This window comes from Nerophis ophidion, linkage group LG09, assembly GCF_033978795.1.
Source record: "Nerophis ophidion isolate RoL-2023_Sa linkage group LG09, RoL_Noph_v1.0, whole genome shotgun sequence".
NCBI lineage: Eukaryota > Metazoa > Chordata > Actinopteri > Syngnathiformes > Syngnathidae > Nerophis > Nerophis ophidion.
In genome coordinates, this window is record NC_084619.1 from 28,578,271 (window position 1) to 28,592,831 (window position 14,561).

General features: G+C 36.8%; 1 protein-coding gene across 3 annotated transcripts in view; it reads left to right on the top strand.

The window, feature by feature from the left end:
- The window catches only part of cdh23 (cadherin-related 23), a 619,519-nt gene that overhangs the window by 395,913 nt on the left and 209,045 nt on the right, over positions 1 to 14,561 (top strand). For all 3 annotated transcript variants that reach the window (XM_061910729.1, XM_061910730.1, XM_061910731.1), the window contains exon 18: positions 6,178 to 6,250. In XM_061910729.1, coding sequence (XP_061766713.1) covers positions 6,178 to 6,250 — 73 coding nt within the window. The remainder of the gene's footprint in view (positions 1 to 6,177; positions 6,251 to 14,561) is intronic.

The window sequence follows — 14,561 nt, forward strand, 5'->3', positions numbered from 1 at the left end:
ATTGATGAATGGGTGACAATTAATTTTTTAGGGCCATTCCACCAAATCGTCATTTGCGTCCCCAGTAAAGAAAATATGTAGATACACAATAAAATTAACTCTTCAATATTTTTTTTTTTACGAAACAAAGTGCAAACAATGGAAAACTAGTATTTGTAGCAAGCTGATCCTGCTTCCTAAAATCAAATCATTTAAATAATTTAAATTCAAACTCATAATTAACTTTTTTGTGTAATTTCACTGCGATGAGGTGGCGACTTGTCCAGGGTGTAGCCCGCCTTCCGCCCGATTGTAGCTGAGATAGGCACCAGCGCCCCCCGCGACCCAAAATGGAATAAGCGGTCGAGAATTGAGGGATGGAAGTGTAACTCCATATCCTAACCAAAACAACCATTTAGTTCAAATTCACACTTAAGCTATGTCCATGTTTTTTTTTTTTTACTTAGTCCTGTTACCATAAGGATAATCCCTTCATCCGTTTTCTACCGCTTATTCCCTCCGGGGTCGCAGGGGGCGCTGGAGCCTATATCAGCTTCAATTGGGCGGAAGGCGGCGTACACCCTGGACAAGTCGCCACCTCATCGCAGGGCCAACAGAGATAGACGGACAACATTCACACTCACATTCACACACTAGGGCCAATTTAGTGTTGCCAATCAACCTATCCCCAGGTGCATGTCTTTGGAAATGGGAGGAAGCCGGACTACCCGGAGGGAACCCAAGATAATACTGGTTATTACCGTTAAATAAGATATTCCACAAGTCACATGGTCCACTGGCAGTTGCATCATTCAGATCCTCTGAACGATGTGGGAGGGACAAAAGTAGGTTCACTTAATTTTTTTTCTGTATATTGAATATAATATTTCAAGTAAGGATAGGTAGTGAAATCTGTACTCTTACAGGTACTGACAAATTCTGTCGGTAACCCAAACAAAAGTACCAAAAATGAGTACTGGTGAGAGCCGGTATTGAATACCAGGTCCCATGAATTGGGACCATATTGGTACAAATGTGAAAAATACGCATCCCTAATTTCATGTAGGAGTGGGGGTAAAGGGTGTTAAAATATCAGATCACAGTCCTGTTACCTTACTAAGTTATTTTTAAAATACATTTCTAATTGACTCACGATAATGTGTTTAGTCTCAACATGTTATAAATCTAAATTCCATGTGGCTATATTTAACGCTATGCTAAAAACTCACTCCTGTTACTTTCAGTTCTGTTACTCAAATGAGTTATCTTCGCCATAGGGACCTAAACTAAAAAAATGTTGCCTGAGATGGGCCAATACCCATTTTAAGTAGTTCACATATGCAAATAACTGTTTAATGATAATAATAATTTACATTGACAAAATTTTACAAAGAGCACACAGTCTACCAAGTCAAATTCATTTTCTGTTAATCATACTTGGCCAATAAAGTTGGTTATTTTTGGATTAAAAAAAATTAATTGTGTATAGGTTTCCCTGATTTTATAAACATTGCAGAAAATATGTTAACAGCAACTTTTTAACAAAATATTTCCTAATCTTACACAATGTTACAACATAGCCAGCATTTTTTTATGTTAGGCAAAGCCAATAAACATTGGTCGATACTCTACATTCTATATGAGGAACAAGTGCTGTCGAGGAATGAAAGCAAAATATTTGCTGCAATGCAAAAACCAACAGGGAGAGATGATCATAATACTCTTCGCCGCCTCTATCGTTCCTTCTCATTCTCTCCCTTCTTGGTTAACCACAGTGTTGTGACTCACACACACACACACACACACACACAAACACGCACACACACACACACACACCGCTGGTTTATCAGTTGATGGCAACATCACACAAACACAATGCCCTAGTGCCACATGGAAGCTGCATAGATAATGGTGCCAGTTACTGTTGTTCAAGTGTTAACATTTTTCTGCAGCTCGCAGCTCAAAGTGAAGCTTCAATATGAATAATCACACAATGTGAATGCAATGAGTGAGCAGCTGAAATACATTTTGTGGGGAAATGTATGTGAAGGTTGATGCTGATCTATAACGTAGACCGGGGGACCCACACTTTTTCAGCAGGCAAGCTACTTGTCAAATGACAAAAACGAGGTGATGTAACTTATATATATATATAGGGGTGTGGGAAAATGAATGGTTTACGGTTGTGCGATTCAGAATCGATTCTCATTTTCAAAAAATCTTTTTTTAATTTTTTTTATCAATCCAACAAACCACTACACAGCAATACCATAACAATGCAATCCAATTCCAAAACCAAACCTGACCCAGCAACACTCAGAACTGCAATAAACAGAGCAATTGAAAGGAGACAAACACGACACACAACAAACCAAAAGTAATGAAACAAAAATGAATATTATCAACAACAGTATCAATATTAGTTATAATTTCAGCATAGCAGTGATTAAAAATCCCTTATTGACATTATCATTAGACATTTATAAAAATAATAATAAAGAACAATAGTGTCACAGTGGCTTACACTTGCATCGCATCTCATAAGCTTGACAACACACTGTGTCCAATGTTTTCACAAAGATAAAATAAGTCATATTTTTGGGTGGTTTAATAGTTAAAACATATTTACATTATTGCAATCAGTTGATAAAACATTGTCCTTTCCAATTATAAAAGCTTTTTTTTTTTTTAATCTACTACTCTGCTGGCATGTCAGCAGACTGGGGTAGATCCTGCTGAAATCCTATGTATTGAATGAATACAGAATCGTTTTGAATCGGAAAAATATCGTTTTTGAATCGAGAATCGAATCGAAAAAAATCGATATATTATCGACACACGACCCCAAGAATCAATATTGAATAGAATCGTGGGACACCCAAAGATTCACAGCCCTAATATATATACATATATACTCTGTATATATATATATATATATATATATATATATATATATATATATATATATATATATATATATATATATATATACACATACACACACACATTTACACATATGTGTATATACATATTCATATAAACACGTACATATAAATACATTCATACACATATAAACACATAATTACTTTTGTATATGTACAGATTGCTGCAATGCATGCAATGTATATGTACGTACATATACACATTATATACATATACATAATTATATATATATATATATATATATATATATATATATATATATATATATATATATATATATATATACACACATTTACACATACGTGTATCTACGTATTCATATGTATACATATAAACACGTAATACATATAAACATGTATTTATATATACATATAAATACATATAAACAGATTGCTGCAATGCATGCAATGTATATGTACATAAGTATACACATTATATACATAATTGTATATGTATATATATATACATAATTATATACATATACATATATATATATATATATATATATATATATATATATATATATATATATACACATACACAAAAAAAATCAATTCGAATACGAATCGAATTGTTTATGTTGTGCGATTCAGAATCGATTCTCATTTTTTAAAAATCCCTTTTTTTTTTTTTTTTTAGCAGTCCAACAAACCACTACACAGCAATACCATAACATTTTCTACCGCTTATTCCCTTTGGGGTCGCGGGGGGCGCTGGTGCCTATCTCAGCTACAATCGGGCGGAAGGCGGGGTACACCCTGGACAAGTCGCCACCTCATCGCAGGGCCAACACAGAGAGACAGACAACTTTCACACTCACATTCACACACTAGGGCCAATTTTAGTGTTGCCAATCAACCTATCCCCAGGTGCATGTCTTTGGAAGTGGGAGGTAGCCGGAGTACCCGGAGGGAACCCACGCATTCACGGGGGGAACATGCAAACTCCACACAGAAAGATCCCGAGCCTGGATTTGAACCCAGGACTGCAGGAACTTCGTATTGTGAGGCAGACACACTAACCCCTCTGCCACCGTGAAGCCCAATACCATAACAATGCAATCCAATTCCAAAACCAAACCTGACCCAGCAACACTCAGAACTGCAATAAACAGAACAATTGAGAAGACACAAACACGACACAGAACAAACCATCCATCCATCCATCCGTTTTCTACCGCTTATTCCCTTTTGGGGTCACAGGGGGCGCTGGCGCCTATCTCAGCTACAATCGGGCGGAGGGCGGCGTACACCCTGGACAAGTAGCCACCTCATCGCAGCAGAACAAACCAAAAGTAGTGAAACAAAAATGTATATTATCAACAACAGTATCAATATTAGTTATAATTTCAGCATAGCAGTGATTAAAAATCCCTCATTGACATTATCATTAGACATTTATAAAAATAATAAAAAAGTGTCACAGGGGCTTACACTTGCATCGCATCTCATAAGCTTGACAACACACTGTGTCCAATATTTTCACAAAGATAAATAGTTTAATAGTTAAAACATATTTACATTATTGCAATCAGTTGATAAAACATTGTCCTTTACAATTATAAAAGGTTTTTTTTTTTAAATCTACTACTCTGCTGGCATGTCAGCAGACTGGGGAAGATCCTGCTGAAATCCTATGTATTGAACGAATACAGAATCGTTTTGAATCGGGAAAATATCGTTTTTGAATCGAGAATCGAATCGAATTGAAAAAATCGATATATTATCGAATCGTGACCCCAAGAATCGACATTGAATCGAATTGTGGGACACCCAAAGATTCACAGCCCAAATGTATCTATATAATGTTTTCATTTTGTTTCACATATATTATCAGTGGAATCGATGAATTTGGGTTAGGATAATCGTTCCAGATTCAGGTGATGATACTATGTTAATATTTAAAAAAAACTAACTTTGAGTGGTTCAATTGCGAATTTAATTGGTAATAAATAATGAATAATCATTTTAGTTTGGCGTAGGTGCTATTTAAGTTGTGGTGTATTAACTATACTGTACCTTATGAACTACAAAAGATTTAGTTGGCCATGCTATTTTGGATTTCAAAAAATATATTTTTTTTCCATAAGAAGTAAAACAAATCCAGTTAATCTTTTTTACACACCCAACAATTATAAGACACAAAATATTTTATAGGATAGTATTAATGATATGAATAATAATAATATTTTTTTGTTTTACAAGCCATAAACAATGCAAAATAAGTATGGCCGAATGAAATAAATGAGTAATAGGGATGTGAATCTTACAATAACTCCGATTAGATTTCGATTTTTCAAGTGATGTTACCGAATAAGAATCGATTCTCGATTCAACATGATTCTCAAATTCAAACCAATTCTCACAATATATCATTGGTTTTAAAAATAATCATAAAACCTTTTCAAAACATGTTACAGGAGCTCCTTTCAGCTGCTGATGTATGACGTATATGTGTGGTGAGTAAGTGGAATAATACACTGTCAGACGTTTTTGTTGGGCACAATTTTGGCAAAAAATGCAATGGAAAAACAAATCATAAAAACCAAGTTACCAGTTTACATACAAGAAATTAGAACTTCAGACTGTGTTGCTCTTGAAGTCGAGGCACTACTATACTTGGGCCTTACCTGTATTTAGTGGTGGGGAAAACCGGGAAAGCCTAAAGAAAACCCACTGAGTCATTGAGAGAACACACATATATAGAAATATCCAGACAGAAAGGTCAGAATTTCAAGTTTTAAGAGTGGATCAAGCTGGAATTCGACCAGGAACATTCTTGCTGTGAGGTACAAGTGCCCACCACTGATCTTTCACTACGACACCTACTGGTTTTAAATGTGTCTACTCTTTATCTAAGAATACACACTTCAATGAATGAGAATGTGGTTTAGTTAAGACAAACACACTTTAGGCAGCATAGTGGTACTTTGAATGTTCTCTCTGTGCTCGGGGGAGGAGGGGGGTTTCCTAACACTGTTTGGAAACATGCAAGAAAACGTTTTCCGTAGGCATGTATATGTGTAATTTTTTTTTTTTTTTACAGTCAACCAATTAATCAAAGTTTTTGTATATAGCCCTTATTCACAATGTCCCCTGTCATTGACTAGTGACCAATCCAGTCTGCAACCCTGAATGAATTGTGTTAATCCAGAAACTAATCAATGATGAAAACCTTAAATTATTTCAGGTTGTTCTTTTTCAGCAATTGTGTGCGTGTTGACTGAGAGTGTGATGATGTTTGTACCACCTTCAGGATGAAAACGACAACCCGCCCGAGTTCAGCAAGTCGTCCTACATCGTCAAGATTCTAGAGAATATTAATGCTGGTGAGTCAGGATTTAATTTTAGACTTCACCATGCGTATATACAGCACAGTATCTCTTTTTTAACAAATACACACATGATGCTGCCTCTATCTTGTGCTTTAGGGTGTTCCTTTTTCCATTCTTTTTTGTGAGCCTACTGTATACAGTTGTATTTGTTTGGATTGTCCATGATGGTTTAAATAGTCCCAGTGCTGGCTATTGACTATTCAAAGCTAAATCACAGGCTGCTGTATTCATTTTCATGCATGCATTCAGAGAAGTCTTTTATCAGAGACGTTAGATTAACTTCCACTTGCTGGGGGGAAATGAGATATTTGCTTGCCCCCCCTTCTTTTTTTCTCTCTCTCGTTGAGCTGCAGCTTCAACTCTGACCACTTTTTGTGTCTGGGACACGATTTGAAGGAGCACACTGCTAAGCCGCTCGGGCTAGCGCTGAGATTTAGAAGACCGGGCAAAGCTCTCGGGTCCGAACTTGGGGCCAATGTTCCGGGTTGCAAGGCTGAGCTCTGGGCCAGCCCTGCGGCTTTGTCTAGCTTCTTATCCAGCTGCCTGTCTGTTTATTGATTAGGTCTGTGCTACAGTAACTATCACCATAGAAAACATGCTAATAGTCCACTAATTCATGAACTCACTGACTGCCACGTAGCAAAGAAGTAGAACTGTGGGTCATGGAATGCGAACGTCATTAGAAGCTGCGGCAGAGGTTTGAAAAAGATGGCGGCGCTCCCGTAAGTTGCGACAACATTAAGTAACTATTATCTAATCTATTCTCAAAATACAAAAGAAAGGCGTGAGAAGCATCGACGCACTTTTTGTCATGCCTCCTCCAAAGAAGAGCGCACAGATGGAGAATGACATAGAGGAAATATGCAAGTCGCTAAACTTCATGTCAGGGGACCTGGCTAGCGTCTCCCAACAGCTAAGCAAGCTAACGGAGCTTGTAGATGAAGTGAGGAAACTCAAAGAAATAATTCGACAAAAAGACAAGACAATAACTGATCTTGAAAGGAGAATTGAAAACTTGGAGCAGTACACGAGGATGGAAGATGTCATCATCACGGGACTAAACATCAGACCGCGTTCATATGCCCGAGCTGCTGCGGCGGGCAGGAATGTTGGAGAGGACGCAGAGACAGAGGATCTGCAAACTCTGGAGGACCAACTCTTTCACTTTTTTAAAGGAAAAGACATACACATGGATTCAAATAACATATCGGCGTGTCATACGCTACCACGCAGAGACAAAGCAAAGCCTGCAGTCCTTGAGCGCTTTGTAAACCGAAGACACAAAACGGAATTACTGAGACAAGGAAGAAAGTTGAAGGGATCTGCGGTGTATATCAACGAGCATCTGACCAAGAAAATATCGGATATAGCACGGGAAGCACAGATCCTGAGGAAAAACAATAAGATTGGAGCCACATGGACAAGAAACTGCAAGGTTATCATTCAGCTGAATGGATCTATGGTGAGAGAACTTGAAGACCTTGAACAGTTCAGATAATGTCGATTGTTCCATTTGTTCGACAGTTACAACTGCACTCTTGTCGAGGTCTTTTTTTGATCGTTCCATTTTTGATGAGGACATTCTACTGTGAGATATTTCGATGACATTATTTTTGGAATGCTCAGACTATTTTTGTTGTTTTTTACTTTTTCTTACCTTGGATCATAAAGACATATACTCAACACACTAACCTAATATCAAATACAAACTTGTTTTCTCTTGGACTGCTTTGGGATGCTCGAACACAGTAAAAATATTTTCTAGGCTTGAATGTGTGTGTGTGTGTGTGTGTGTCTGTATGTGTCAGTGCAAGTGTTTCAGTGGAGGTGGATACAAATGTGTTATCTGTACAAAGAAAAAAGAGAAAACTAAAATATAATGGAAAGTGAATTAAAAAATATCTTAACCAATGTTGGTGATAAGTAATTAGATTGTATAAGTACTGATAATAATAATAGTAGTGAACTGTATAATAATTCTAATCACATCAAACTAGACTTCCATGACAATTTCAATTACAACTAAATGAGTTTGGCTGTGACATAGATCCGGATTGTAATCTTTTTAATGATGTTACCAGAAACCGTGAGTACCACACAGATGAACAATTTAAATGTGTGAATGTGGACAAATCATTTACCATAATCCATTTTAATTGCCGAAGCTTGTATAAAAGTTATGAAAATATTAGAGAATATCTGAGCCAGTTCAAAAAATTCAGTGTCGTTGCAGTCTCGGAGACTTGGCTCAATGAGAACAAGTGTTGTGAAATGAGATTGGAAGGTTATGAATTATTCACTACAAATAGAGATGAAAAAAGGGGAAGAGAAGTAGCAATTTTTGTGAATCGAGATTTGAAATGTTGGAAGATTGACAGCAAATCAACTGCTATAGCTGGAGTCTTTGAATGTATAACTGTAAAAATTGAAGTAGAAAAATCCAGTAAAATAAATGTCAGTTGTGTTTATAGAACGCCTGGATCATGTCTAGACACATTCAATCAAAAATTAGATCATATGTTTAGTAAGTCAAAAAAGATCCATATTGTGTGCGGTGATTTTAATATTAATCTTATGAATCCCATGGACAGTACCAAAACAACAGATTTTATAACAGGATTGTACAGTAATAATTTCATCCCCCTTATAACAAAACCAACCAGAATAACAGTAGACTGCCACACTGATAGATAACATTTTCACCAATCAACCAGAGAATCAAATGACAGCAGGACTACTTCTCAATGACATAAGCGATCATCTATCTGTATTCAGCATTTTCTACAATTTTTTTGATAAGATAAAAACTAAAAAAACTGTTCAATATGGATTTGTTAGACACCAAACACTAGAAACTATGGCAGCATTCAAGTCCGAGTTATGTGCTCAAGACTGGGGGGAGGTTTATACCTCCATAGACCCGGTTGAGGCATATGAAACTTTTCTTAATATTTTCATAAAACTGTACGAGAAGCACTGTGCGATTAAAAAACATGTCATTAAAGACAGCACCGTTAAGGACAAACCGTGAATCACAAGAGGAATATTGAAGTCTTGCAAAAAGAAAAATTATCTTTCCAGAAGTCATTTAACGTACAGACCCAAAGAACCTGAACACAAATATAAAACGTACAAAAACAAGTTAACACAAATAATAAAGCACAGCAAACAAACATACATTTGGATACAACAAGAGCCAAAATACAAAAAAAAAAGATACAATCTGTAAGTTTTCATTGATTTGAGTTGTTTTTAAACAACTTTGTTTAGTTGCAGGAATTTGCATAATTGACCAATACTTAATGGTCTTTGTAATTTATAAAGGCCAAATTTAAGGGACAAAATATGATATAAGAATACAGTGAAAGATGATGCATTAACGCATGTGATGAAGTACAAAGTAACATTGTATTAATCATGCATAAACAAAGATTTGGGGCTTCAACAATGAATCGGTTAAATCGATTTGAAAAAGCTTTGATTTATATTTTGCTGATGAATTCATAACATCTGGACTGCATGGAGTGCCCAGAAGTTTAAATACACGATAGTTTCCGCATGGCCACTGCAATAGAGCGCACATTAGAGCTAGATTGTTGTGTTCACTGATAAATGTTGCTTCAAAATACAACCAGGCGGGACTTTGGATAATGTTGTTACCAAGTTTTCAGCAAATAAATGAGGTGTATGTAAGTAAAATAGTTTTCAAAAAATTGTGTATCACATTCTGAAAATAAAATTGCATTTCTGTCAAAATAGTTTTTTAAAAGTTAATTTCAACATTGTAAACAAGTAATATATACTGTCATTAAACACAATTCATCAAAATAAAAAGAAAAAAAAAACGTTTGACAGCAATAGAAAATATTACAATCATGACAACTCATTTCAAGCACAAAAACCGTGTATTTATTTATTTCAAATATTGCTGAAAAATCTGTCAAAATGTTTGTGAGTTAGCACTTTGCAAGATAATCTGTCCACCTCCCAGGTGTGGAACATTAAAGGCCTACTGAAACCCACTACTACCCACCACGCAGTCCTATAGTTTATATATCAATGATGAAATATTAACATTGCAACAGATGCCAATACGGCCTTTTTAGTTTAGTAAATTGCAATTTTAAATTTCCCGGGAATTTTTTCTTAAAAATGTCGCGTAATGATGACGTGTACGCTTGACGTCACGGGCTGTTAGGGAATATGAGCGCTGCACACACACACAGCTAAAAGTCGTCTGCTTTAACCGCATAATTACACAGTATTTTGGACATTTGTGTTGCTGAATCCTTTGCAATTTGTGCAATTAATATTGGAGAAGTCAAAGTAGAAAGATGGAGTTGGGAAGCTTTAGCCTTTAGCCACACAAACACACGGTGATTCCTTGTTTAAAATTTCCGGAGGTGAAACTTTACTGTGGATCACAGCGAACATGGATCCCAACCGAATGTCAACCAGCAGGTTTCGGTGAGAAAATTGTGGTAAAAAGTCGCTTCTTACCAGATATCAGCTGAGCTTGTGCCGTCCATAAAGCTGCCGTCGACTTCCCTGAGACACTGCGCATCAACACACCCGTGGACGTACACCTCTGACTATCAGTTACTGTTAAACTCACTAAAACACTAGCAACACAATAGAAAGATAAGGGATTTCCCAGAATTATCCTAGTAAATGTGTCTAAAAACATCAGAATCTGTCCCAATGCAATTGCGTTTTTTTTTAACTTTTTTTTTTTTTTCCTAGTCCCTCGCTATCAATATCCTCAAACACGAATCTTTCATCCTCGCTCATATTAATGGGGAAATTGTCGTTTTCTCGGTTCCGAATAGCTGTTTTTGTTGGAGGCTCCCATTAAAAACAATGTGAGGATGTGAGGAGCCATCAAACATGTGACGTCATTGTCTGCGACTTCCGGTAGAGGCAGGGCTTTTCTCTTAGCACCGAAAGTTGCAAACTTTATCGTGGATGTTCTCTACTAAATCCTTTCAGCAAAAATATGGCAAAATCGCAAAATTATCAAGTATGACACATAGAATGGACCTGCTATCCCCGTTTAAATAAGAAAATCTCATTTCAGTAGGCCTTTAAGATGCTGATTAGACAGTGTAATTATTGCACAAGTGTGCCCTGGGCTGGTCTTAAGTGTGCAGTTTTATTGGCCAACTTTAGCCTCACACAGTGATCAGTTTGTGGCCTGTGGAAGTTGCTGCATATTGGCAGGAGCTGCGACACAAAAACACAACTAAGGATGAGGGTATGTTGATCTAAACCAGACCTGGGCAAAATACAGGCCCCAGGCCGCAGACAAGCTGTTACGATTTTAAATCCAGCTCGCCGGACGTTTCCAAATATTTTTGGGGGGGCCTTTAACATTGAAACTGTAGCCACCATAATGATGTGCAGTGCTGTTTTCAAATGATCGTAATTTTTTAACCATATAAAGTATTTCAATGGTTGGAATCTGAGCTTTCGAATGATTATATACGGGTTATGATGTTATCACAGCAGCTCGAGGCAGGAGAGGCACCACGCAATGTTTCCAGAGCAGCCAGCCTAATAAAGCAGGGGTCAGGGACAGATGCAGAAGCAGTTTTTCACAACAAAGTTCTGCAGAAAAATGATGGTATATATTACGCTGTGTTTGCGTTTTGCTTGATTGCAAAATATGTCGATCAAGGAGTTGGTGTGAGAAGTAGAAGAGGACCGACATTAATATGTTGTTGATATTCAGTGTTTTCTCATATATAGTTATAGTTTTTTAGTTATTGAAAATCCCACATTCTTTATTTTTATGTATATTCTGGGTGTCTCATTCAGTAAAAAAAAACAAAATTCCATTCCGTTTTTGGAGATGATCTGTCGTAACATTTTTAGCATTCTTGCAGACATTATTGTGAGGTTTTGTGTTAGCGTTTCTATAAAAAGGGACCCAAGCACACATACTGTGTACATATGTCTTTGGCCATATTGTATATTGCATATTGTGTGTATTGTGGTATTTGTGGATATTGTGTGGTTTCTTCTTTTTTTTAAATGCAAAGCACCTTAGGGAAGCAACCTAAATTTTGTTGGACCTGTACCTGTCCATGCACAATGGCAATAAAAATCATTCATTCATTCATATATAGAGCCGATTTTTACCCCCTAGATCAAAATTATTGCCCAGGTCTGATCTAGGGCATCCCTAACATTTTCAATGGGTGACATTTCTGGTGTGTTTACTGGCAATGCAAGCAATGGGATATTTTCAGCTTCCAGAAATTGTCTACAAATCCTTGCAACATGGGGTTCTGCATTATTGTGCTGAAACATGGGGTGATGCTCATGGATGAATGGCCCACAGTATACCTATGCGTTCATATGTCATCACTAAAATGCACCTGCCTATACCATAACCCCACGTTGACATCAGCAAACTGCTCACCCACACATTGCTATGCACTCTGCCTGTTATCGCCCCCACTGTGAAAAGAACATTTTTCGAAAGTCCCAGACGCCATCGAATGTGAACATTTGCCCACTCAAGTCAGATGAACTTTCCTTAGACGGTTTCTGACCATTTGTGCAAATAAATTCTTCAGTCGCACGAGCTGTCTGGCTAAATGGTCTAAGACCATCTTAGAGATGAGGATCTACAGTTGCGACGCTAGTTGGTTAGACTGCCAAATTATCTGAAATGCCTTTGAAGATGACTTGTGCTTAAAAAAATAAAAATAAATATTCAATTCATGCACAGCAGTTCTGGTGGACATTGCTGTATGGATTACGCTATTGTCAACACTTGCAACATCTGTGGCATTGTGCTGTCTGATATAACTGCACACTTGTGCAATAACCAAGCTGTATAATCAAAATCTTCATATCCCACACCTGTGAGGTGGATGGATTTTCTCAAGACAGAAATGCTCACTTACACATATTTAGACTGATTTGTAAACACAATTTGGGAGAAATATGCATTTTGTGTGCATAGGAAAATTGTGATCATTATGCCCAGCCCTTAATAGTTGGGAGAAAAAAACTAAATGTTTATATATATTTTTTTTTTTGGTTGTACAAATGTCAAAAAAATCACTTCCTGGTTGATTATCTAATCAAAAGTAGTTGTTTTCTTTTTTACCAATATTTAATCATATAATTTTTCATTAGATTCCAACTGTTTTTGTCGCATGACTTGCCTCTAGTTATTGTATTACAGTACAGTGGAAATTGTATGAATCTGTCCAACATGTCAAACAACTCCTCAAGTCCTGGACTGGTCCACAGTGTAATTATTACTCATAAAAAGTGCCTTACATTGCCAACATATAAATTTCTATTAAAGTTGTTCCATATATGTTGATGTGTTGCTGTACTGAAAATGTCATCATCTTTGTTAAACTACAATACAAAATTACACAGTATTAACCTTCACCTTCAGTGCAAAATAAGTTTAAATTAAAAAAGAACAGATTTACCTTGCATTCCACCACAGCAACCAAATGCATATAGGCTTTATGAAAGCTTTATTGTAATTGTAGTCAAGACCTACAACAAAATTACCTCAGCAGCTCTGTTCGATAAGCGTAATAATTATTATAATGTCGGCGAAATGACATTGAAGAAGAATGACCGTGCACAAATCAGCCTTTTATTGGCGTCTACCAAACAGCAGTGTATACCTTGCAGCAATGCACAAACACTTCTATGCAGTCAACGATGATCGGCAACTCTTCTTACCACTACTCCCTGCAGCCCAACCCTTGAATCTCAGCTCAGAACCATACACAATACCCCCAGAGCTACAATATCATATGAAAACAGAAGATTAAAAACTAAACATGCACAAATGGAGAACAACTATTTAAAAAAACTGGCATAAGTTTACAAAATTCTGCTAATTTCTGGCCAAAGTCACTAGTAAAAGTGCAAGTAATGATTTGAAATTATTTTAAAAAAACACTTACACTATATTGCCAAAAGTATTTGGCCACCTGCCTTGACTCACATATGAACTTGAAGTGCCATCCCATTTCTAACCCGTAGGGTTCAATATGATGTGGGTCTACCTTTTGCAGCTATTACAGCTTCAACTCTTCTGGGAAGGCTGTCCACAAAGTTGCGGAGTGTGTTTATAGGAATTTCCGACCATTCTTCAAAAAGCGCATTGGTGAGGTCACACACGGATGTTGGTCGAGAAGGCCTGGTTCTCAGCCTAATTCTAAGGGGCTAAGCCCAATTCCTGAAAAGCAACCCCACACCATAATTCCTCCTCCACCAAATTTCACATTCGGAACAAATTGTACCGTTCTCCTGGCAACCTCTA